The sequence below is a fragment of the Penicillium expansum genome, assembly GCF_000769745.1.
Source record: "Penicillium expansum strain MD-8 chromosome Unknown contig143, whole genome shotgun sequence".
Taxonomy (NCBI): domain Eukaryota; kingdom Fungi; phylum Ascomycota; class Eurotiomycetes; order Eurotiales; family Aspergillaceae; genus Penicillium; species Penicillium expansum.
Window position 1 is genome coordinate 43,721 of NW_015971170.1, and position 25,285 is coordinate 69,005.

At 44.1% G+C, this 25,285-nt stretch overlaps 5 protein-coding genes across 5 annotated transcripts; 3 read left to right on the top strand and 2 right to left on the bottom strand.

Moving 5' to 3' along the window:
• Positions 1–119: 119 nt before the first annotated feature.
• On the top strand, positions 120–2,015 carry PEX2_042420 (Major facilitator superfamily domain, general substrate transporter; the record flags this gene model as incomplete). Its single annotated transcript, XM_016741517.1, has 7 exons — positions 120–401; positions 450–498; positions 583–869; positions 925–1,146; positions 1,201–1,441; positions 1,560–1,637; positions 1,690–2,015. 7 exons carry the CDS (start codon positions 120–122, stop codon positions 2,013–2,015), a joined length of 1,485 nt encoding a protein of 494 aa, XP_016603527.1.
• Positions 2,016–2,985: 970 nt separating this feature from the next.
• Positions 2,986–4,203, bottom strand: PEX2_042430 (uncharacterized protein; the record flags this gene model as incomplete). The annotated part of the gene is made up of 1 exon (XM_016741518.1): positions 2,986–4,203. The coding sequence occupies one exon, from the start codon at positions 4,201–4,203 to the stop codon at positions 2,986–2,988; it is 1,218 nt and encodes a 405-aa protein (XP_016603528.1).
• Positions 4,204–6,425: 2,222 nt separating this feature from the next.
• Positions 6,426–8,492, top strand: PEX2_042440 (NACHT domain protein; the record flags this gene model as incomplete). Its single annotated transcript, XM_016741519.1, has 5 exons — positions 6,426–6,924; positions 6,977–7,351; positions 7,414–7,977; positions 8,073–8,178; positions 8,234–8,492. 5 exons carry the CDS (start codon positions 6,426–6,428, stop codon positions 8,490–8,492), a joined length of 1,803 nt encoding a protein of 600 aa, XP_016603529.1.
• Positions 8,493–10,492: 2,000 nt separating this feature from the next.
• On the bottom strand, positions 10,493–13,966 carry PEX2_042450 (DEAD/DEAH box helicase; the record flags this gene model as incomplete). Its single annotated transcript, XM_016741520.1, has 11 exons — positions 10,493–10,636; positions 10,742–10,892; positions 10,960–11,145; positions 11,209–11,977; positions 12,043–12,236; positions 12,291–12,321; positions 12,373–12,487; positions 12,544–12,616; positions 12,676–12,786; positions 12,839–13,407; positions 13,457–13,966. 11 exons carry the CDS (start codon positions 13,964–13,966, stop codon positions 10,493–10,495), a joined length of 2,853 nt encoding a protein of 950 aa, XP_016603530.1.
• A 7,356-nt stretch (positions 13,967–21,322) lies between these two features.
• PEX2_042460 (pyridoxal phosphate-dependent decarboxylase family protein) lies at positions 21,323–24,576 on the top strand (the record flags this gene model as incomplete). The annotated part of the gene is made up of 5 exons (XM_016741521.1): positions 21,323–21,478; positions 21,550–21,925; positions 21,981–22,328; positions 22,382–23,049; positions 23,098–24,576. The coding sequence occupies 5 exons, from the start codon at positions 21,323–21,325 to the stop codon at positions 24,574–24,576; spliced, it is 3,027 nt and encodes a 1,008-aa protein (XP_016603531.1).
• Between the last annotated feature and the right edge of the window lie 709 nt (positions 24,577–25,285).

Consider the following 25,285-nt stretch of genomic DNA (forward strand, 5'->3'; position numbering starts at 1 on the left):
TCTTCTCTGTGGAAAACACATCCTCTAGTACCTATTCATCTGACCTCCGAGTTTTGCATTAAATTATCCAGTCCTACAATTTCTCTGGGAAATAAACTCCTCCTCTCGGACTCGGAAACATGGGGACAAAGGATTCCTCAACGACTGTGAAGCTTGACACGCTTCCGAGACAATCCCAAGATGTTGAGATCGGCATTGTTCGCCCCATCTTGGCCAGTGATGTTGATCTTAAGCGGGAAGCCAACTCCGCAGATCAGCCCAATGAGGCCGAGATTTTCCTGGCAGAGCACAATGCTGAATGGGGTCAGTATACGGCAGGCGAAGCTAAAAGCGTTCTTCGACGCATTGACTGGCGTATTCCCCCACTCATCGCCATCACAATGACTCTAGCTGGAGTAGACGTGAGAAAAACCCTTCCTAGGTAGCCATATCACTACTAACAGCAGTAGAAAATCCTCATCTCAAATGCAACCCTTTATGGAATGACCGAAGACACCGGTCTTCACGGACAACAATACAATTAGGGCAAGTCTTCAAGCCGGAAACCATGGTGTAAGATAATCAACTAATGGCGATGTATAGTTGCGTCAATTTTCTACTTTGGATACATGGCTGCCACATTCCCTGCCAATGCAATGCTTCAAAGAGTTCCTGTGGGAAAGGCTCTAGGATGTGCAACAATAGGATGGGGGATCATCGCCATGTTGATGGGGGCTACTAAAAACTTTGCAGGTCTTTTGGTGCTTCGTTTAATCATGGGGTGTTTTGAAGCGCCCATATTTCCTTGCATCACTACTCTGGTTGGTATGTGGTACACGAAAAAGGAGCAGCCAACCCGTACAGCAATCTGTTTTGCTGTATTCTCGACGGTATGCGGTCTGCATTGATTGTAATATCCAAGGTACAATTGCTAATATGATGTAGCTGATTACTGGTACCGTTTCATACGGTATTGGACATGCAAAAACAAGTGTGGCTCCTTGGCGACTGCTGTTTCTTGTTTTCGGACCTGTTACAATCCTTTGGGGTGGAGTATTGTTTATCTTCCTCCCGGACTCACCGCTAAAAGATGGGTTTATGAAAGGCAAGGAAAGATTCATTGCGATTTCCAGAGTTAAGGGAAACATGACCGGCATTGAGAACAAGGTCCGAAATTATCACTCCAAACCTTTCTTTCTTTTCCTGACGACCTACTTATAGGAACTAAAATGGGATCAAGTGCAAGAAGCTTTCCTGGACTACAAAACTTATGCACTCTTTTTATTCTACTTGTCGAGTAATGTTCCCCTTGGTGGTCTCTCAACATTCGCCGCACAGATCGTATCGGGTCTGGGTTATTCCTCCCTTGAGACGACTTTACTTGGAATGCCTACGGGGATGTTCCAGACCTTCGCCGGTCTTATGGTTGCCGTTCCACAGCGTTGGCTCAAGAACAAACGCTGTCTCTCTTCGGGACTGTGCTGTTTGGTACCATTGGTTTTGCTCTATCATTATACGACGTGGGTGCAATACCACAAACTTGGCATTTCTATTACTCAACTAACTGCTCTACTATATAGGGTTGCCGGACGAGAACATGACCGGGAAACTTGTCTCCTACTACTTTTTCTTTTTCTTTTGGGGCCCTTATGCAACAGGTGGGTTTGACTATTGGCAAAAGATGACTGAAAGCTAAATGAACATATCTAGTCCTATCGCTACCCATGGCCAATGTGTCGGGACATACAAAAAGGCTCACGGTAAACGGTTGCATCTTTGTGGCGTACTGCATGGCCATGGTAATTGGACCACAGCTCTTCATTGAGAAAGAGGCACCTCAATATGCAACTGGTTACAACTGTATCTTGGGATTTGAAATATGTGCCATTCTTAGCTTGGCTGTGTATGCGTTCGGATGCATGATTGAGAACAAACGTCGCGACCAGCGGGAAGGCAAAGATATCCAGGTATCAACTGCCCATCAGTTGAGCGACCTGACAGATTGGCAGAAGAAGGGGTTCAGATATATATATTAGGCGTTGATACGAGAGGGATTGAATGACAGCTCTTTTGCGGGCTGAATACGAGATTAGCGTCTGGATTGGTTTTTTCATAGCAAATTGAAGTTCTTCTTATTGATAATTGGACCCTACATTATGAGGTTGGACAGAAAGAAAAGAAGGGGAAAAAAAGCAGCTCCAACGATTGCAAAGAGAGCATGATTGAAAATGTCTGCTCTTCCTGATACGTATTTACTACGATGCAGTTACTTTGGTGAGTTTGAAATCAAAGTGCAAAAGCTTGAGAAGGCAAATTTCTAGGGCTACGAAGGATTATAGGACTCAGGGTTCAAAACTCCGTTTGTAGGTGGAAATTGATGCCTGAATGCCTTATCTAGCACCGGCTTTTACATTGCTCTAGTTATACAGTGTATGGTAAATTCATTAATACTACAACTATCAAAAATGAAGCTTTTGGCCCTATAAAAATGAAGCTATCTTTATAAAAGAATAGTCGGCCGCCTTTGCGGCCTTATGATGTCATTTCAGATGGTCTTTTCAGATGGTCTTTTCAGATGGTCTTTCAGATGGTCTTTCAGATGGTCTTTCAGATGGTCTTTTTAGGATATCAAAAGCTTCATTTTTGGACTTAAGCGCGACCACAATCAGTGTACTTTGATTATGAAGATATGTGTAATAGTAATTCAGGAATCTTAATTTTTCTGCCGTTCTAAAGTCAGGCGTTCAGGCACTAAACCAACTATAAAAGGGGTTTTGAACCCTGAGTCCTATAAGTCTTCGTATAGGGCGTAGGGACTTGAACATCGCATCTGATTTCTATCATATTCGCTCTTTGAAGTCATCCGTCGGGTTTCTCCGCGATATTATCCCCTCTCCTTCTTTTTATTACATTATTGCGTTTCAAACAAATGATCTGTCGTAAACGAACCTAACATTCATTCATAGTCTGTCGAGAATCCCAGTCCATCATCTAGGATCAACGCGCTCATACACCGAACCATAGTCTGGCAGCCCGCAAACCCCGTGCGTACTGGTGCACATCCAAGTAAAACCTCCATGGGCTCAATGCAACATGCACCGCATGGCAGTCAGTATCAATCGCAATAAGGGCATCCGGATGCCTCTGATTCCAATACTGGCCAAGGGTAATGGGATACATGAGGCCTGTCGCCGCCATAGCGCATCCTGCCACGAGGGCAAGACAAAGCACTGGTGAGAACCTGTGGTAATACTCTATGAATGAATTTTTCGAGTCATGGCACTTGTTCACAAAGGCAATGAACGGTGGCAAAAACACGCAACCTGAGCAGAGAACCAAATATCCAAAAGGGAACCCTTGAGCGATATCCCCTGGTAAGAGAAAGGGTTTGGTACTGAAGAGGGAGGATTTTGAGCAGAGCTCTTCAGCTGAGCAGGTTGATGTTCCTGGTGCACTTGCAACCTGGGTTGCCAGGCATGTATAGCTATCATAGACGGCTCGGTTGCCTTGAGCCTGCAATGCGTATACTGTAGCACCCCATTGCAAAGCTGCTATCAGCGCAAAGACCCAAGGTAGAACGCGCTTTATTCCGGGCGATCGGCCAAGGGCGCACGAGTACGGATGAAGTCGGACCTGGCTGGAATATCGCCAGGCGGTCGTCCAAGCGATGAGAGAAATTGTGACCTTGGGGACTGGGTTGGTGATTAATTTGGCGAATGAGACCCACCAGCCGACGATAGGCCCGCATACCTCCCAAATAAAGACCAGCCAATCAATCACACTAAGCTCTCGGAGGCCACGACAAGGCTTTGGGTTGCGATGGCGCTTAAACCACGGAGATGACTTCCATATAACTTTCACAGCACCAATCGAAGCCATAATAATGTTTAACCAGCTGTATAAGGCAGTGAGACCCATGGCGGAGTCGTTTGGCGACGACGGAATAACTTTGTAGTCGTTGAAGCAGCTGGCTATTTGACACCAGTCATATGAAGGGTTGCCATTGCCTCCGTAATTCGTCTCCGATATATAGTGATTGCCTTCCCCGTTCCAAAAGGTCGTTATCGCGGTACAATTGTTTGCATCTGGTACTACGGCTGCGCATTCCTTGAATCGGGTGTTCTTGTAGAATTGAAAGTCTGGGCCGGGGGAAGCTTTGTATTTGACCAGGAGTGTGGTGAAAATGCTGGAAATAGCGATAAAATTGAGCGTCCCAATTGCCATGATGACATACACCGCGACGATGATAAAGCGCCTAATGATTGTGGAACCCTGAGTATCCCTAGTATAAGGCCAGTAGGCTCGATGGCATCTACCTTCTTCATCTTCGTCGAGCGGATGTTAGCGGGTTCTGCTGTCTTCACTCCTCCTTAACTTTCAGAGGTTACATGATGGAAGAACAGAGCTACTCACATTGCTGCGACGTCTCGAGCTCTAGTGCATTATACGTATAGTGTTGGCTTGATCGTACCATTGCTGTGTGAGTGCCTGATTCAGCTTCAACAAATACGACTAGTAAAATATGCCTGGAAGGAATGTTAGACAATTTTTCAAGATTGTATAAATCGACGTTGCGGGTAGGGAGCGATGCATCAATATATAGATGGCGAGAGAGGACTTCAACACGTATAATTGCCTAAAACTCACCTTTAGAGTGACAGCGAGTATTGAACTTGCGTTTGACCAAGTTTCTTCAGATTAACCCCCGAATATTATATATTTGCTTTTTCTGCCCCTCATAGTCTTTACTTTTGGTGCCATCTATCAGCCTCCAAATCCTGCTGGCTTGGCACAACAACGACATTGGTGAATTTTCACACTAGAAAACTAGCTTGCACACTACATGCAAATATGCTTTTTCCCGTTCGAGTGGAATCTGCCTTGCTTGATCCTACAGCATGCGAGGTGGTTCACTCATGACCGTGCATATTTCCGAGAAGGGCCATATGGTACAGATGACAGGTGTACTCCGTACATCAGCCACTCATTCGCGCTGGGCCTAGATATATCCATGCTCCATGGCTTAGTTGTGAGCAATGCCTTGAATTTTGCTAAGCCAACATCTTCACGCATGTGAGACCTAAAATTAGTATCATCAGTTACAGCCGCAAGCGTCAGTCGTAAAATGGAGATTGAAAAACTGGTACTATCGTGTAATCCACGTCATAAAGTAGTCGGCGTTCATTTCGGGGTTCTCTTCGAACCTTCAACTACCCCGTACATGACTCGTGTGATTGTTCTTTTTTCATGCTGTCCCACTTCTTATGGTTACCCTAAATACAGCGCGGATGAGTCTGACCTAACAAGATCATGGTCTAGGTGCCGCCATATTTCTTGGCAAACCTATTAGAGCGGGCGATAATCCAACTCCATGCACTAGGTTGAGTGACACTTCTTAGCGCGAAGGAAGTGAATTCGGCGACCGGGGACCACTCGCCTAGTGTCGGGAAACATAATGGCTACCAAAGAGCCCGACTAATAAATGATAGGGCGACGAAGTCCTAAATTGATACGGGCGTCAAAATGGCCAGGTCTTTATCTTTGAAATGGATCCCGTAGAAAATATCGCCAATGGGGCTACCAAGAGTGTGTGAGAGGACCGGAACGCCAATACTATTCAATCTTCGAATCGCGTATATAAATTCGTAGAAAGTACCGTCTTCTAAAAATATTGGACTTCAAAGCGTTGAGTAAAACCGTCGAATGCTTTTGAAGGGGTCGATCTTGCCCAGCCCCCCAATTACCACGTTAAGGTGTTAAGTGGGAATTTCAAAATTTCAGGCAGTAATATTCTTAATTCAACACTTGTCCCATGTTAGTAGGATATTCATCCCACAGACCCTTATGATATCGCGTGCCTGGGTGCAGAGCTAGCAGCATAGGGCAGAGCACCCGTTCAAACTAACCGGGTTGTGCTTGATTAATTTAGAACCAAAAGGCCCAAGTGGTTTCGTATCGGTGTTGAGACATAAAAATGAAGCAGATGACCTCCTTAACAGGTCTAATCTTCAAAGACTTTGCTCCCTGTTTTGCCTAGGATACTTGCGCCAGCCTAAGGTCTGATACTCTGTGCGCCGTGAAACAATTTGCAAGTGCCCGAACCTCTCCTTCTGGGGTGTCGTATTGTCACTAGTAAGGCCCTGTCCTTCAAACTTCCGGTTCGCATTATGGACGGAGGGGGGGGCAGAAATCGAAGTCAAGTCTCTGCATAATGCACGTATGTCCTCCCTGAGTAAGAAAGTGCGACCGAGAATCATAAAACAATAGCTTAGCCCGGACACTTCATGAGTTGACCTGTATGCATCGATACCCAGCGACTCTGGTGGTGGCCGAAGGAAGGGACGCCACGTGTGTCGCAGTTCAGCCGCAAGGAGGGGGAACGAGGCAAACGTTGGCGACAAACCATCGGCTTTCCAACGCAACTCAACCATCTTCCATCTAACAAAATGGCGTCTCACAGCTCTTTGCGTCTTTCTGATGCGTTTCAGAACGCTAAACAAGACTTTTTGGACTCGCTCAAAGACCCCTCACTATTCAACAGCATCTCTACCGTTACCTCGATACATGACGTCTATGCATTTACTAGTCAGCTGCAGGAGGATCAAAGTAAGCGCCATGGATTACGAAATCTTCGCAAGATTAGTTCATACTTGGATCGACTGAAACAGTTTGCCGGTGTTATCGAGGTGTTTGTCTCGGCTAAGCCCGAGATTTTGGCACTGATTTGGGGGCCAATCAAGCTCCTGCTACAGATGTCGGACAATTTGACGAAATCCTTTGATGCGATCGTGGAAGCTATGGCAATCATTGGGAACAAGTTACCACTATTCGAGTCCTATGTCATGCTTTTTAAGGAGAATGATCGAGTCGCCGATGTGTTAGTGTTGTTCTACAAGGATATCTTGGACTTCTACGAAGTCACATTGAATTTATTTACGGCAAAGCGTACAGTTCCATCAGTCGATTAATATGTCAGGATGCTTACTATCTACCATAGGCTGGGTTTTTGTGTTCGATTCTGTGTGGCCAAGACACAAAGCCAAAATCAGTGTTGTCGTCGGCAATATTGAGCAGCACTGTCTATTGATGACCGATCAAGTCACTTTGGAGAATATCAGTGGAGCGCATAAAGCCCGAATCGAAGATATGAATCGATGGCAGCGAAACTTTGAATTTCAGGAACGGCAAGACTTCAAAAGTGTCGAAGACTACATCTCCCCGAGGTTATATGATGACGAGCTCGACAGATTGCAACGGACGGTCTATGAGCGAACTGGACGGTGGCTCCAAAGGGAGCAGACCTTGAAAAAATGGATAGACACAAGTGATAAATCAACGAAAGTTGTCTGGCTACAAGGGATACCTGGAGCAGGTGCGTTGGAATTTCCGGAATGATTCAGTGAGAATTGCTAAAAAGGGTAGTTTTATGAATAGGCAAAACTCATATTTCATCCATCATCGTGGACAAGTTGAGAGGTCTATCACACACAACACTGTTTGCATTTCTGAGCTACAAGCAAGGTCAAACGTCGACGGTTTCGATCATACACTCGCTGATATTCCAACTTGTTATTGGCATGGAGAGCTTTGATGAAATTCTCAAACAAGATTTAAGAGCAAAGCTCTTTCACACATTCCAGTCAAGCCAAAGGAACCTGAAAAGCAGCACCAAATTTGCTCGGCAAACCTTGATAGAATTACTTAAATGTGTTGGTCCGACCTACATAATCATTGACGGTCTTGATGAACTTCCCAAGAGCGACCATAGGGTGGAAATCCTGAAGGAACTCCTAGAGATGTTGAATGTGTCGGCGGAAACACGACTACTAATCAGCAGTAGAGCACAGGATGAAATTGCTGCAGTGTTAAAGGCAACAACGAAGATCATTCGCGTTGATGAAAATAACAGTGGCTGTATCCAGGCATACGTCTCTGTCAAAAGTGAAAGTTGGCTCGCCGAATCTGGGTTTGATGAACATGCTTGTTCAGAGATCAAGGGTTTGTTGAACCTATTAGCGAAAAAAGCCAAAGGTTATTTCACATATCTGAATTCCAAAAGCCAACTTGCTAAAAATTTCCCTTCTTGGCTACAGGCATGTTTCTCTACGCAAGAGTGGTGATGGACAATATTCAAATGTGTCACACCTCTGACCAAGTTCAAAATGAATTGGCCGTTCTACCAGAGAGCTTGGATGAAGCGTAAGATATTCCTAATCAAAATGGCACAACGTTTTTTTATTAACTCCCATTCAAGATATGCCCGTGTGTTTCAGCGACTTGATGATTTCCCATTTTCGTCGAAGGTAATGTCTCGACGAGCCTTGGGGTGGATTGGATGCTCTCCAATTCCAATCAAAATCCAGGAACTAAGCTTTGCGTTGGGTCTTGACCCCGACGGGAAGAGTGGACTACCTCGTATCGAGAGCGTGCTGAATATTGTTCGGCTTTGTGGACCTATTGTTGAAACATTTGATGATCACGTTTACTTCGTCCACTTTACAGTTAAGGAGTGAGTTTCTATTTCATAGTGGATGGAGAAGAATATAGCTAACTAAGCAAGGTACCTTTTTGACAGGCAAGATAATCAGTTTGTTCGACAACTAGAAGCCAACCTCGAAATTGCTAGAACGTGCCTACATTACCTGTCTTTGAACATATTTGATGTCGGCCTTGAACCTGATACTGTCAGACAAATCATACTTTCAGGTTCATACCGCTTGCACTGGTTTGCTGCCACTCAATGGATGGTGTTAATTCAAAATTGTGCGAAACTATTGGGAATCCGCCCACCACCAGAAGACCTGCTAAAGGCCCTAAATCGCTTTGCCAACGAATGCGAGAACGGAAATTACGAAAGCACAGTAGACTTCGACTCTCAAGAAAGTGACAGGTTTCAAATATTCAGAGACAGTGTACCAAACATACACAAGCTTCTGCACGAAGAGTCTCATTTTCGCCATTTAGATGTGGGTGATTGGACGCTGGAAGAAGAAGACCATGGTATTTCAATCCAAGCCTTTTCATCTGTTCTCCAGGGAATGATTGATTCCGCCTTGCTAACTAAGTACACTTCCTACTTTAGATGATTCGTGGACAAATCTAGATCCATTCTATCTATCCTACACTTCACTTGGGATCTATGAGCAATTCGAATTGCTTCTATGGCCGAAAGAAAATCATATGGCTAACTGTAACTGTTCTAAATTAAAGAACCTTTACGGGGAGCGTCTGTTCAGATGCAAGTACCATATGTGCCAGTCCCAACAGATCTCATTCGAGACAAAATCGGCTCGCGAAGCGCATTGTAGAGCTCATGCTCGCCCATACAAGTGCATGCGCTCGTCGTGCGACTTTTCAACGTTAGGGTTTTCTTCTCTAGATCAACTGAAGAGACACAAATCAAATTGCCATCCTGATATACCTCTGAAGCCCATTCAGATGATTGAAAATCATGATGATGATGAACTTGTACCACTGGTGTTGGATATGATTGCAATGGGTATGACAGCAGAAGTGGAGGCACTGTCTCCAAGATTGAAGCACTTGGAGTTCAATCTTCTGAGAACCCTTGCCGAAGAAGCTGCATTCTCAGGGACGTTGCGGGTTTACAAATGTCTTTCGAATCTGGGGAAGTTAAATGCACATTATGAGCATCATATTTCCATGGATGACGCCCAAGTATCAATCGAAGGTGAAAACGCTGAAGTTCTGGAATGGTTGCTTAGCGAATATGTGGCCAACGACTTTTTAAGTCATCTATATACACGGCGACTTCTATTCACGAAGTTGGGTGCAAATACAGATTCAGCTGCAGTGTTTAAGATATGGAACATATACTTTAAATTCTACTATGTGGCAACAAGACACATGATCGAATACGCACTCCCAAGTGTGACGGATCCAGCGAAACAAGAAAGACTTGCGAGGGCCTTGAGCGAACACGCATCAATTGGTCATCTAACAACGGACGACCTTGGGTATGCATTGAAGGCAGTAGCATCCTCAACTTGCTCGGTCTCAATAGCGAAAGTGTTACTTGCCTGCGGCGCAGCTGTGAACTTCAGGAGCTCAAAGTCCCACACAGCTACATCAGGGCAGACTCCATTGATATTAGCGGCAGCAAAAAAGACTAGGGAAGGAGCTGAAATGATGAAACTACTGCTTCGTGCAGGCGCAAATCCGAATGCCTTTTATCTACAAAAAAAGAACGGCGAACCGACGACTCCTGGGATGGGAAAAGGAGCCAAACAGATCTCAAAATGGCTAGGAATGACATGGGATGAGCTCGTGAAATGGGCTGCAGAACAGCGATCCAGCTCTATAATGTGACATGATCCTTCGATCCGGCCCGCGATAATTCAATCGCTCTTGATATTTTGAAGCCAAAATCTTGAATGGATTATAAGTGTTATAATGCATTTTTGAGATTACAGGTTTTATTTGGTCTCTATGGAGTTCGACATGGTACAACAAACTTCTTATTCAAGTAGCTCCAGCAATTTCTTGTTACTAATCAGTGGCACCGTCGGACACAAAGGAGTTTCACCACATCACTCACCTGGAATCGCTTCTCACTCAAAACCGATTGATCCGGAGTCTCATCGCTGAACGATTGCCGAACTAGCTTCAACTTAGTTTGCTGGACCGCTTGAACATACTATTCCGTGATGAGCCAATGTCAGCCACTGGAGTAATTGAGGGAAAGCAAAAAGAGCACATAGTAACATAACGAAATACCCTAAATGTGTGAAGATGAACATACCAGTTCTATGGAGTCTTTCACAATGTAGCGAGTTATTGTCACATCACGATCTTGACCGATACGGTGGACTCGATCGAGAGCCTGTGCCTCAACCATGGGATTCCACTGTGGTTCAATCATGTGCACACAACTGGCTGCTGTAAGATCGACTCTAAGATGATATACCAAATCAGCTTTGTGCAAAAGACTACCAGATGAAATATTGGCACATAACTCACCCTTCTGCAACACTTCCAACACTGGCAAGCATTACTGTGCACCTCGAGTCCTCACTAAACATCTTCAAAGCCAGTGACCTCTTTTCGTGCGGTGTTTTGCCATCGATACGCTGGAAGACAAAATTGTTTGCTTGCAGTGCAACTTCAAGAAGGTCGAGCATTTTCGTCCAGAAACTAAATATGATGCTGCACCACCAGGAAAAAGGTCAGCAAATATGATTGAGTATTATGACACAAACTTATTCTTACCTCTTAACCGGTCGTTTATCAGAGAGTAAATTATTATCACGTTGCTCGTTCTGAAGGTTCCTTAATAGGGCAGTCACTTTCGAAGAGGGACGATAATCATGTTTGATTGCCTCAACATCTCGCTCTATTGGTGTCAATGGCGGGCCGGGCCTGAGACTGGTTAGGTCTTCGTTTAATCCTTCCAGCTCAAAGTTAGTTGCGTCAAATTGAAAGTCCTTAGCTTGTAAGCTCTGGCTATGGTATAGATTCGTTGCTCCCTCGGGCAACAGATGCTCTCCGTGGTTGCAAACAAGTCTCAAAAAGCCGATCAGAGAGAGCATTGTGCCCCATCGCGTCTTATCCATTTGGGAGCGCTGCGTAAGTTTACCCACGACGAGAGAAGAAGCTCGGGCTTTAAGGAAATCGTAGATACCTCGCTCTCCCGGATTCAACTCAACAAGTTGTTCCGTTTCAACTCGTAATGGTAGTCGCAGTTGATCTTGCACGTGGCTTTTCGTTCGTCTGAGACAGGTCGCAGAAACGAGCCTTCTCAGGCGCTGAATTCCCAGCTCATTCTGCCCATAGGTATGTATGGGGTTACCCAACCATTGTGTGAACATGGCCTTTCCATGTGGACCGGTGAATGGATCTACTCCAACAAAGGAAATAAGTGCTGCATAGGCATCCAACCGGTTCTGAATCGGGGTCCCTGTAAGACACCATCGATACCGAGCGTGAATTTGACATGTAGCCTGGAAGATTTGCGACGAATGAGAGCGGATGTGATGTGCTGAATTTTTGAATAATTAGTTAAAGACTCACATCTCAACATCTTTAACATGGTCGCAGGCTCACCTTCATCAAGAACCACCCGAGCCCATCCCTCTGGGTTGGAAAAGAGTACACTATTTTGTGGCCCACTTGACCATTCACTACGTAAAGTATCGTATGTTGTTATGACGACATCATGATCGAATAGTCCCGATGTCAGCTTGTCTCGATGTGGGCCATGGAAGACCACTGTGCGGATCTGCCCCGACCAAAAGTGTCTACTTCACTCATCAGTAAGTGAAGAATAACAGGGTGAAAAACAGCCATAATACCGTGAAATTTGTTGTTGCCACCCGGAGATTGCTTCTCATAGTCAGTAGGAGATCTTTTGAATAATATCACGTAGAGACTTACTAGAGAGGGTCGTGATGATAAGTGTCGTGCTCGGTTCCGTTCTCTCCAAAGGCAAACCATCCAGGTACCACGAAATGAGTGCCAGTACACTCAGTGTTTTGCCTAACCCCATTTCCTGTTGCTTGTAAGATGAAAAGGCCTTGTCCAGGGTATAACGAGAATGTAACTAACATCAGCTAGTATGCCTCCATTAGGGGGCTGTGGGCGAGTGTTCTGTGTCATTCCAGTGACAGCATGTCGATACCTACCGAAATAAATATGGTAAGAATCTAATAGTCATTCATGAATACTCTAGAGATTTACTTAACGTTACCGTCAAAGTCCCGCAGAACTTCCCATAAAGATGGGAAATCTGCCTCTTCAATGACACCACGTTCTTTTTCGGTCATCATAGAGAGCGCCTTCATCTGATGCCTGTCAGGGAATTAGGAGAGTGATAAAAAATGATTCGAGCCACTTCACTTACTCCTTGAGCATTGTTTTCAACCGCGGGCTTGGTTCAACAGGGGCAAATTCAGCTGGACCATCCACACCTTCAAAAGCTTGGAATACTTCACTGGCCCATTTTTCATCGAAGGATTGATCCACTTTTGTGACGGCTGAAACAGAGCCATTGGCTAGATCTTCAATTTGCGGCATTTCAGTGCCCGGGGGCATCAAAAACTGAGGATTTCTGTAAGGCACAGATGCGTCACCTTCAGTTGGATGCTGGAGAAATAGACCACCCTCGGAGAGAGTCTCTTCAACTGCACTCATATCCTCACAAAATCCGTATAACACGATATGTACCGGCGTGTCTTTATAACCTAGCGATTGTCTCTTGCCTTTTTGTTCTTTGGTCGTCTCACACTTAGCAGAGAATGTGACAGTAAACTCGCGTGCAAGTTTCGCTAGTGCTGGTGAATGTAGCAAACCAAACTTTCGATTGGTCTTGTCGTCACCCATTTTCAAAACGTCACCAAATACTTGTATGCTCACTGGAATGAAATCTTGAGTATCGTTGGGCAAACTATGGCAAGACGCGTTCGTGATGATCTAGAAATTTCAGATTTGATGTAGATTTGAACGGGAATTCATCACTGACCATCCCGAAACACGTATCATAAAGCTTTGATGGAAAAGTTTGCGGCGGGAAAATTACGTCTTCTGGAAGCGTACTGGGGGCGGCAAACATTTTCGGTTGCAAATCAGGAAAATCGGAGTCGGAATTCGGTGTAGGAAGGGATTGGGTTGCATCTGACAGCTCTGGAGCTTGAAGATAAAACCCGGAGGATTCTTGGGTAAGATCGGAAAAAACTTCATTTTTGAGGTTGGAGAAATCCATGAGGTCAAAGTTGCTGGTGGGCACCTCATCTTCGAAGCCAGGCCAGATATACTCGGAGCTGAGGGATACTTCAGGGTCCTGAGTATTGGTAATCGGATCAAGATTTAAAAACAATGAGTATGGATCTAGAACGGATTCATGGGTTCTCCATGAATGCTCTATGCATTGTCTCTTGGGGTCGGGTTCGGATTGCTCATTGGGTGCGATAGCATCACACTGGTCCCAGCCGTGCCTTTCGATTTCACTTTTAGTGAATTCGAACTGGGGCATACTTCTTGCTTTCGCGGGGGGTGGTTATATTGATCGGAATCGCAAAATACAGATAAAGGACTTTCTTCCGAAGGAAATCTCTCTCGGCGTCTGACGAAGCCAGGATTTGCACAGCCGGGTGGCTTTGGGGCTCATGGGGAAATATGGCGCAGCCTCACAAAACAGCCACTTAGAATTGCAGGGATCTTGAAGATTTTGGTTGGCTGCTGACCTCCAAGCGGTAGCGGAAAACACGCAAGGACCAGGCAACCATGATTGGATGGATAGCATGGAAAAATTGAGAAAGCGATAAAGATGCTTTGGCCTCGCTGACTCAACCGTTGATGTCCAACGTTTCCGTATTTTTCACCTTCAAACTTTGATTGGATTTTCTCTAGAACCTAAGGTTGAGTGCGGCCTCCAAATACTCCGGCTGTTTATGTACTGACGCGTCCCGGGTGGTGGATTAGTCAGGCGATAACCCGGCTCGGCGCGGGCGCGCACCATCCATCCATCGTATCCAAGCATACGTTCCAACTCAACCTCTGCGCCGCTGTCGGGCAAGCAGGAAGCTCACATATAAGTCGGCTCACTCAGGCCGAAGGGGTTTCCAACCACCTCCTAGGTTTATGCGTATCTGTGTACGCTCAATAACATAACAGGAACTTAAACAGGGAGGGTGTAGGCTAAGCTCAAGACAAGGATTTGAACTTTCAAAACAAGATCTGCGATTATATAGAACCAGTGCCGGAAACTTCACACTGATCCAACCCTTCATTTTCAATCTTCAAATACCCTTGTTTATACCTCAGCAGCGGTTTCCTTTTCCTTGCCTTCCTTCTCATCCTTGATTCTATATTCCGTCTCCAATTCGGTCCGTAGTGTTATCTCCTTCTCAAAGAAGGTAATAATAAATCCCAGAGCAGCAAAAGCCAGCGAGACATACCAAACCAGCTTCAGGGTATCAACGTACACACTAACTACCTCCTGTTGAACTTGAGGAGCAAGCGACTCAATAAAAGTTGAAGAGATGTGAGAGTAAGCTTCTCCTCCCGTAAGTTGCGCCGAAACAGTGTGGTCTGAAATACGGCCTGATAAGCGCGCGAACTCGGTATTGAAAATAGTAGCTAGAATTGTAATTCCCTAGATAGTACCGTAGCTGCGAATAAACGCCTATATCGCCGTCGCGAGTCTAATATCCTTCTCTTCTAGGGGAGTCTATACTATAGCTAAAGTAGTTATAAGTAGAAGACCTAAGCTAATTATAGTAATAATTTAGAAAATGATCTACTCTGCTGGACTAGAGTTAGTATTAAAGAGAGTAAAGAGACCTAATCTTAAGAGAATCACAGCTATAGTGATAATATAGATAGGCTTATAGCGGCCCTATTTAGTAAGAAGGCTACCTGCGATAATAGTAGTCGGTACGATAAGAATCATACTAAGCAGAAACTGTATACCGGCGTAAATAGAGGTAGAAAGCTTTATAGCCTAGAAGTATACTGGTATAAAGTAGATCACTTAGAAAGTAAGTATATTATAGATAAAGGATATAACTAAGGTAATATATAAAGTACGGTATTAAAATATATATAGTAGTATTATAGGTTCCTAATACTATAGACTAGCCTTAAACGTATAGAATAGAATTATACTAATAAGACTGAGAACTAAATAGATAATAATCTGCTAGTTTAACTAGATATAGGTAGTACCGCCCTAAGTAAGAGCAAGGAGAATAGAGATAATAGAAGTCATAAGAAGTACATTACTAATATAGTTAATCTACTTAACTTTTTCTTAATATTATTCTTTTTAGTAGTTAATATAAAGAAAGAAAAATAGGTAGATAATTACCGTTCTGCTAATAGGAAAGTTAAGGTAGAACTTTAATTAAATTATATTAGCCTTTATATTTTCTTAAATATAAATAGGGCTTAGATACTTATAACCTATCTCTAGGAATTATACTATATAATAATACCCCTAATAAATGGACTAAGAGAGGTGCTGATAGCGAATATAGCGAATATTATACCTATAAAGTTTCCTCGCTTATATAATAGAAGTATATCACTAACGATTATATTAATTATTATATTAATACCTCTACCCCTAATTCCTTAGATTAATTGCCTAGTAATTATTATAGGAGAATTAATCACGCTGCCGCTAATACTGCTGCTAAGGACAAATAAGGCTACCGAACCGATTATTAGCTATTGTTAACTAAAGAAATTTGTAGTCTGTCCGAAAAGGGGCTGAAAGTAAGTACTTGCTATTAGATGTATTATTAATTTATTTTTTTTATTAACTTAGATTGAAAAGATAGTATATGACTTACCTTGTTAAGAAGAAGGAGTTAATAAACTAGACGTAGTTCTTACCTATATATAACTTATCCGCGATAAACGGTAACGCGGTCGACGTAACCGTTAACTTAACCGTAGCTAGTAGGATTGATATGTATAGTGATAAGTAAATTGCCTAGAAGCGCTATCCTCTAGCCTGCTTCTTCTTGATAGACTAGGTATTGGTGTCCGAAGGATTAGATATATTGACGGAGCCTAAAGTCAAAGTTAATTGAGAAGTATAGCAGCCAGAAATCTAACTTTTGATTGTAGGAACTGGCCATGGTCAGAAACTGATTTTAAAGAATAGGAGGTCTCTTTATCAATATCGCCGATGCTGAATGGATTTGGTCATTATATAAGTCAACCTCCCTATTGGGCGGTCTGGTCTGTAATTGGTCCTAGGTCGCCGAATATTTCCAAGGTTGGTAAGTTAGATCCAGAACGTAGGTGTGGTCATTTGTAGACCTGGCAGTGACCCTCTGAGGGTCCAATCTCTATGTGGACTACCTTCCTTCACCAAAAGGGCTGAAAGGCATAAGAGACATTTGTCTATCAATATGTTGATACCAGACTAAATCGAACAATCTTATTATTTTTAGTTCGGTTTCGCCTTCTCAAGTGAGCAACTAATAGAATGAGCTAGGCCTTTTAATGCAACTAATGTCAAAATAGGTTACTCTTATTATTAGTGTTATGTTAGCAGGGGATGACACAAAACCAAACGGCCTGGGGGTAGAGGACCCCCCAAAATGCCACGGCTAAGAGCTGAGGGAGGCGCCTTTGAATATTGTGATAAATGTGCAACTTCCCTTGGATCTACGTATCGAAGTTCTACTTACTCGTGTACTTGTGTACTTATATACTTATATACCTAATTCCTTCGCTTTTTGCCTAAGTTTTGGTCCGACCCAGATTAATCGCCTTAAACTCAAATATACCTCTACCCCCAGCCTAACTTAATATTTTTTGAGGTTAGCTCTCGAAATATACAAACAATCGCGAAAGGCTTACGATCGCTGTTATGACCTTAAACTATAGTGTTACTGCAACGAGTCGGGGTAATATAGCTACTATACAAGAGCGGGTGTAAATTGCTTGTTTAGTCCTTCGAACCGTAGGCGTTAGCCTAACTATTAGGATCGCCGTAACGGTTCCTATATATCTAAATAGATTAGTAACAGGCTGTTAGCTATAGGACTAATGTCTTAGATACCTTATTCACCGAATACGCATTTGGAAGATATTAACTTGCTGAATAGGTTAAGTACCCCTGACCCCCTAAAATATATAGAGTCTGACCTCTAATACCGGGGTCTGCTATAAAGGGAGTATATAGAAGATAATTGTTAAGCTGTTACTGTTAATAAAACCCCGATTTCTGGTATAGAGAGCCCTGAGCCGACGCTATCGAACCTATATATAGGTATTAACTAGGATATCTCCTTCCCGGAAAGCTTGATACTGTCTCTAGATCTTCCTAGAGTATCTTCGGGATCTAGTATTTTCTTACGCTTTCCTACCTATAATATAGCTCTTTACGCTTAAATTACTAATTATTAACTCTCTCTACTTAAGTCGTTTTTTAGGCTAACTATGCCTAAGTCTAGAAATAAAATCAGCCTAGTTATTCCGCTACTATTGTCTTAGAAATTAGAGCGATTATTAGGACCTACTTCCTATTATAAGATTGGTTTATAGACTTAGTTTCTATAAAAGTTTATAGAAGATCTTTTAGAGCTTGACATTAACTTAATTCGGCTTATGTCGATAGAACCCCTACTATATAACCTAGGCCTAACGACTACCGAACTAGATAGCTCTAATTCCCCTTTGTTATTAGAATATATAATCGATATTATTTTCCTTCTTACGTAACAATTAATTAAGCTTTTATAAGTAAATACAAATTCCTTAGTACAGTCGCCTGCTTTATAGAATATGTATTAGTAAATGCCGCCTTCCGTATCCTCTACCTTTTCCTTATAGTTCTAGCAGCTTATCGCCCCGACTTAAAGCACGCCTGGAACTTTAGATACGGAATCAGTACAGCTAGGAATAAGCCTCGATTAACTGTCGCTGTTGTATACCTTATCTACGTATATACGGCTGATCGAAGCTTATTATAACACTTTTTCGTAGACTGCTAAAAAGTTCGGTGCTGCGTTGGCTAAAGGTATGCCTATCCCACTGCCCTTGCTATAAATCGGGGCGTTTTCCGTGGATGATCCATCGAGTCACATTGGGTTAGTGATCCAGTCAGCCTTGCGACTACTAGACAGCCTGGGGGACTCGGTGAACAAACTTACCGCCCCTTTTGTATCTAGCGAGAACCCCGAAATCGATACCAGTCGAGCATCTAGTCTATCTAGCGAGAATAATACAATCAAAATGGTGATCAAGACGGTCCGGGAACATGAAAGCCGCTTAATGTAGGCTGCAGCACAATTGCAAAGCTATTGCGATAAAGGTCGACAATCGCGTTAATAACGCTGGTGATAGAGAATACAATCGAAGATGTCTATTTATGTATATATATATATATATATATAGAAGAGAACGTCATCCTCAAGATAGTCACGACTGGACTTCGACATTGCCTATGGACGGGTTCCCCTGGAAGAGGAAGGAAGGAAAAAAGAAAAATGTGGAGTATGTTCAAGGTGCCTAACAACGACGGAACCAAACAGGTGAAGCAACTTTCCACAACACGCCGGAGGACCAGGCCAAAATTGACAAGATTGAAAACTGGGCAGATGTGATATGTGATGTTGAAGAGGGATGGGGCTGGCTAGAATTGTGGAGTGAAGAACATTTTCATCGGCCTTTTATATCACTTGGCTATGCGGCCCGACGTATGCCCCGTCTGAAGAGCATCAAGTGTGAAGTGGACAGTTATCATAAGTTTACTCTCTATCTTTGGAACACTGTCGATGAGCTTACCCTTGGGTGGGAATGTTATCCCGCATATCGGCCGGATAGTCGGGTTGCAAAGGCGTGGGATTTTGACCTAGATGATGTGAAGACCGAGTCGATGTACTAGGAAAAATCTCGTGTCATACTTCGAAGCTGGCTGCTTGACGTTCCTTTCTAACGTCGGCTGTGTGACATCTTCCAAAACGGATTGGGGGCAAAGGGGAAGGTGGGTTGTTCAAGAGCCACAAAAAAAAGAATAGTTTTATGGAAGTCAGGACTACAAGAAGAGCCCCTTATTGACCTATTCCTGCTATGGGCCAAGACCGGTGTGTCCTTTATATCAGTCAGCATTGTCACATGCCCAGACCAGCGCTACAGAAAGCCAAAATGTAGGTTCAAGTACAACAGCATCTAGATATCATGCAAAAGTGCCCACGTTCTTCCCCGCCTATGTGTAGAATAGGTATGTTGCTAGCTATTATTTTTAGGTAAGCGAAGACATGCACCTGGGCAACGGCATCCAGCAACTTTGGAAACAGGATTAAGTGGGTAATCAGCCGTCCATTATTTTCACCTTTTCTATCACCCGGCGTAGCCTTACTTAAATTCCATAGATGTAGATAGTAAAACGTATTCGGTCTCAAGGTTTCCTAGGTTATTACTAAATTCGAAGAAAGGACTGAGAAAGTACGTACTTGCTTCCGTGGAAATGTAAAATGACAAGTGATATTTATTTTTTATGCAATTCTGGGATAACGTTAATATAAATCAGTCATTTGCTGTGCCTAATGCCTAATTGTTTACAGCTTTCCATAGATTTAAATTTCTCCAATTCAGAGAGTCATGTCAGTACGTGTTTTGGCTTACCTGCAATGTTGGTTTCCATTTTTTGTCACCACTAGTAGATAGTACCCTCAATTCTACAAGAAAACTGGGATCATAAACTGGGATTATTCGGAGGCAACATCTTCCGGATGCATATTTTACCAGCAGTTTACCCCTCCCCCCGGTTTGTTGACAGCTACTACAAAGTAGGGCATGCATTTGATAGAAATTTTCACATACTTTCTGCTCCACATCCTTTCAGCTCCACATTCGTTCAAGTAGTCCAAATTAAGATCATGTGGCTGCAGCTAAGATCTAGATTGTATCACAAAACAAGGTTTTCCAACAACCCGCGGCCCGAGATGTAGTGTGACATATGTAACTGGTAGAGATTTCAGCGCATTTTGTCTTGTATTAATTAATGGAATCAGAGAAATCATATCCTAGACAGATTAATCAGGGGGGTTCTTGATCACGGCGGTCAGCAGGGATTGCCCCAGGTATTCCGTAGGGGCCTACATATGCAGGCCAGTGCAGGGGTATGCAGGCCTAGTTATTTATGGGCAGTTTCATCGGAACTCGTTAGCATATTTGATAATGCATGACTCGTAATGTGAAGTGTTGTGCGTTGACGCCGACTGCAATGACATCACCAATCACATATTTTGGTCGACATTGCAGCTTTTGGTGAACTAAAGGGATAGCTAAGCAAATCAATGCACATTACCTGCAGTTTAATCTGCAAGTCCTCAGCGCCGCCACCAATTCCACATTTTGTGATAGGTATATTTTGATCCGGCCGAGCCACAAGGCCGATAGTGGCGATACTTCTACCCCACAGTAAGTGTGCAAGTTAGAGTTCATACCGCACGGAACGGTCCGGCTCGAGCGGGAAATTTAAAACATTGTTCACTCTAACATGACTGTACACGACCCGCTGTATGATATATCACACTTTGATTTGTTTACGGACAGGCCGCTCTTTATCTCGGTGGAAATGAGATCACCGGTGTGGTCACCACTTCATCAGAAGGCCGATCGATACCTAATCCGTAGCGTCTACAAGAAAGGCAACTTGCATGTACACTATGGATTGTTGCTGGCCAAAGCCATTGGGTAGAGATTAGGGGAAGCGGTCAGCTGGAATAACTATCAATGAGAGGGGTAGAGCCGGGGTTACCAGGTACAAAATGGAATGTGGTATAGGTATCTCGTTGTTCCCGATGAATACATTCAACTGACAAGCATCTTTACAAGAAAACAAAGACACAAACAAACCATCATCATGAACGAACCTCGCAAAAGAATCAGTCCACACAATGTCATCAGCTCGTACTTTATCGGACCCAAGTCCGAGAACATGGGTAACTTCCGAGCCAATATCACTGCGATTCTAGATCAAATCGAGAAGACACGTTCTGATTACCAACCCAATGATGATGTGGGTTCGACCTTTCTCCAGATAGTTGCACAATGGAGATGAAAGACGTGTATATGAACTGACAAAAACAGGTCTTTATCACCGAGGACGTTCGAACCTCTCCGGAGTTTCAGCAAATCACCCAGAAATTTCACGAAGCAGTCAAGAAAGCTGTGACACTGCTTGGAAAGCACTCTATTCCATTCTGGCATCCTCGCTATGAGGGTCACATGTGCACCGACATGACCATGCCGGGGCTACTTGGCTATTTCATGACCATGATCTACAACCCCAACAATGTCACTGTGGAGGCTAGCCCCTTTACGACGGTCATCGAGCTCCGGGCTGGAAAGCAGCTGTGCGATATGTTCGGATACAACACTAATCCTGAGGAATCGAACTTGCCACTCTCCTGGGGCCATATCACTTGTGATGGAACTGTAGCTAATTTGGAATCGATCTGGGTTGGTAAGGATACCTATTGATTGTGATTCCAAAGATTCGAGTACTGATCAATGTGCAGCTCGCAATTTGAAGTTTTACCCTCTCACCCTCTACCAGGCGATGAAGGAAGGAAGCCTTGGTTTCATTGCCGATAGCTTCTACGTCACCACCTGTGTGGGAGAAGAGAAGCTTTTCAAGAACCTTGGGAATTGGGAACTTCTCAACCTTCGACCAGACGTCATATTGGGGATGGGAGATGCTCTGTACGAGCAATACGGTATCACATCCAAGTTCCTAGAGAGCGCTTTGACGCCATTCAGCATTCAAACCACAGGGAAGGATGTTTTGGAGCGCGAATTTAATCTTACAAAGCCCACAAAGTACTTCCTGGCTCAGACACGACACTACTCTTGGCCCAAGGGTGGAGGTAAATACCACCCTTTTTCCCGTCATAGACATCATTTACTGACAAACATTTAGCTATTGCGGGAATTGGTTCAGCCAATATGGAGGGAGTGGAACTAGACATGGACGGACACATTTCCATCGAAGCGCTGGAGCGAGAGCTTAATCGATGCCTGGCCGAGCGTCAAGCCGTATATGCCGTAGTGGCTATCATCGGATCCACGGAGGAAGGTGAGGTGGATCCATTGTATGACATTTTGGCAATGCGACGTCGATTCCAAGACAAGGGACTGTCGTTCCTAGTGCACGCCGACGCAGCTTGGGGCGGATACTTTGCCAGCATGATTCCGCGAACCTTTATGGCCCCAGGAAGACCCACAAGGGAAGGAGATGGAGAGGACGCCGTCATCAGCGTTCCGTCGCTGAGTCTGAAATGTGATACTATCCAGCATATGATTGCGCTCAAGGAGGCAGACACGATCACGGTTGACCCACACAAGGCGGGTTATATCCCCTACCCGGCGGGAAGTCTCTGCTATCGGGATGGTCGCATGCGATTCTTAGTTACCTGGACTAGCCCGTATCTCACTCAGGGATCACTGGAGAATATTGGAGTATATGGTGTTGAGGGAAGTAAGCCTGGTGCTGCCGCGATGGCCGCATGGTTATCGAATCAAACTATCGGCTTGGATCCATATGGATACGGAATGCTGTTAGGTGAAGCAGCCTTTACTAGCGCACGGGTAAGATTCCTCCTATTGGTATTGCGATCCCCATTCTAACCCTCATAGTTATCGGCCTACTACGCAGCCATGCAATTGAAGCAACCCAGGGAGAAGGAAATACCCTACTATATCATCGTTCCCTTCAACAGACTCCCAATTGAGAGAGATGGGTTCGACATCTTGTCAAAGGAAGCTGACGAACGACGTGAACTCATCTGGAATAAAGTCCTGACTAAAGACAACAAGGAAGTCAGCAACAACCCCGCAGCGATGAGTTGGCTGCGAGAAATTGGATCTGATCTGAACATCAATGCATTCGCGCTAAACTGGTACGACGCAAAGGGAAACATCAACACCGACCTCGAGGAAGCGAATTACTTGACGAGAAGAGTAGTCAACAAACTCTCGATCACAAGGAGCACCGCTGATCCTAGTAAAATCCCGCTCTTCCTGACCTCCACGCAATTTGAGCCTGCGTTATACGGCAAATGTGCACAGAACTTCATGAAGCGATTGCAACTAGAGCCCTGCGCACAGGATCTTTGGGTTCTGCGCAATGTGGTGATGAGCCCGTTCCCGACAGAGCGAGGCTTCATTGATCAGTTGATGCAGACACTGGAGGAAACCATCATCCACGAAGTGCAAACATGCCGAAAGCGGAATAGTCCTACAGAAGATCAAATTGAATTCCTTCTGCGAGGAACAGATGAGGTTTTCTTGGACTTCCAAACGGGATTCCATCGCGCAACCAAACGTCAACAGATCATCTTGGCTGTGGAACTAGACGACAATGTCAAAAAGCAGTACATCGCCCTGCGAGAGAAATTCCCCTCAAAAGACATCGGATTTGAGTCGAAGGATCCTGTTCACCTTGAAAATTTGATGTGTCAAATTCACAATACCCACGACCCCCGTCCGATCATCGATGGTAGGATCGGCATTGTGGAGGGAGAAGACTACTTGTCGTCGATAGAATGCAAAGTTACCATGAACAAGGTGGTGAAGAGTCGCGGATTGAACTCCAAATTCCGAGACGATCATTACCCCCGCAACTTCATGCCGTTCTATCTCTTCGGCTCGGAAGAACAACACCATATCTCACACATGCTTCTTCAAGCACCGAACATCAATCTTTCATCTAGCAACATTCAGCTGAATGAAGAACTGCATGACGAAGTTGCGCTTCGCCTAGGGGAGGGAGACGGTCTCATCCTCGCGTTGAGTGATTACCGAGAGGAAACGATGCACCCCTTCCCGCTGAAGAACGATGATCCCATAATCACTAGCAAGGGCTTCTTCTTCCGAAAGGGTCAAACCTTCGATGTAAAGGTGTATCTTGACCCCAAGCCGGGTACTGCTTATGGACCTGGGCTACTGGATGAATTGTCCACGCTGGTCGGACGTGGTAAAATGACACTCGGGGATGATGTGCATGTGGACGTACAGGTGTTGAATGCTGATCCCTTTGAGGATGCGGAGGTGCCTGATATTCCGTGGGAATCGGAATTGGACGAGATCACCAACGTGTTGAATAGTGGGCAGTAGACCGACAGGTTTTGAGATGCAATTGATGTTCAATAGCACAGAAGGGAAATTGAAATCATTCCACCGCGGCAAGTGCGGTGGAAGAACACACCAATTATATATCTGCCTTCTACAAAGACTTACAGGACTCAGGGTTCAAATCCCCTTTTGCAGGTGGTTTAGTGCCTGAATGCCTGGCTTTATAACGGCAGACACAAATTAAGATACCTGAATTACTATTACACATATCTTCATGATCAAAGTACACTGATTCTGTTCGCGTTTAAGTCCAAAAATGAAGCTTTTGATATCTCAGACAATTATCCTAAAAAGACATGTAAAAAGACCATCTAAAAAGACATCATAAGGCCGCAAATACGGCCGACTTTTCTTGTATGAAGATAGATTCATTTTTGACAGTTGTAGTATTCATAAATTTACCCTACAGTAGTTATATAGAGCGGTGTAAAAGGCGGTGCTAAACAAGGCATTTAGGCATTCAATTCCCACCTACAAACGGAGTTTTGAACCCTGAGTCCTATAAGTCTTCGTAGCCTTCTACTTTGTGCGTATTTCGCTCGTATTACTTCAACGTCAGATTACACATTGAACCAATTAAATATTCAAGTAAATTCATCTACCCTCTATCTGAACCGGTATATGCCACATGCAAGTCTATACCTATAATCTTAAGACAACAACCTTGGAACCTATCTATATACAAAAGTCG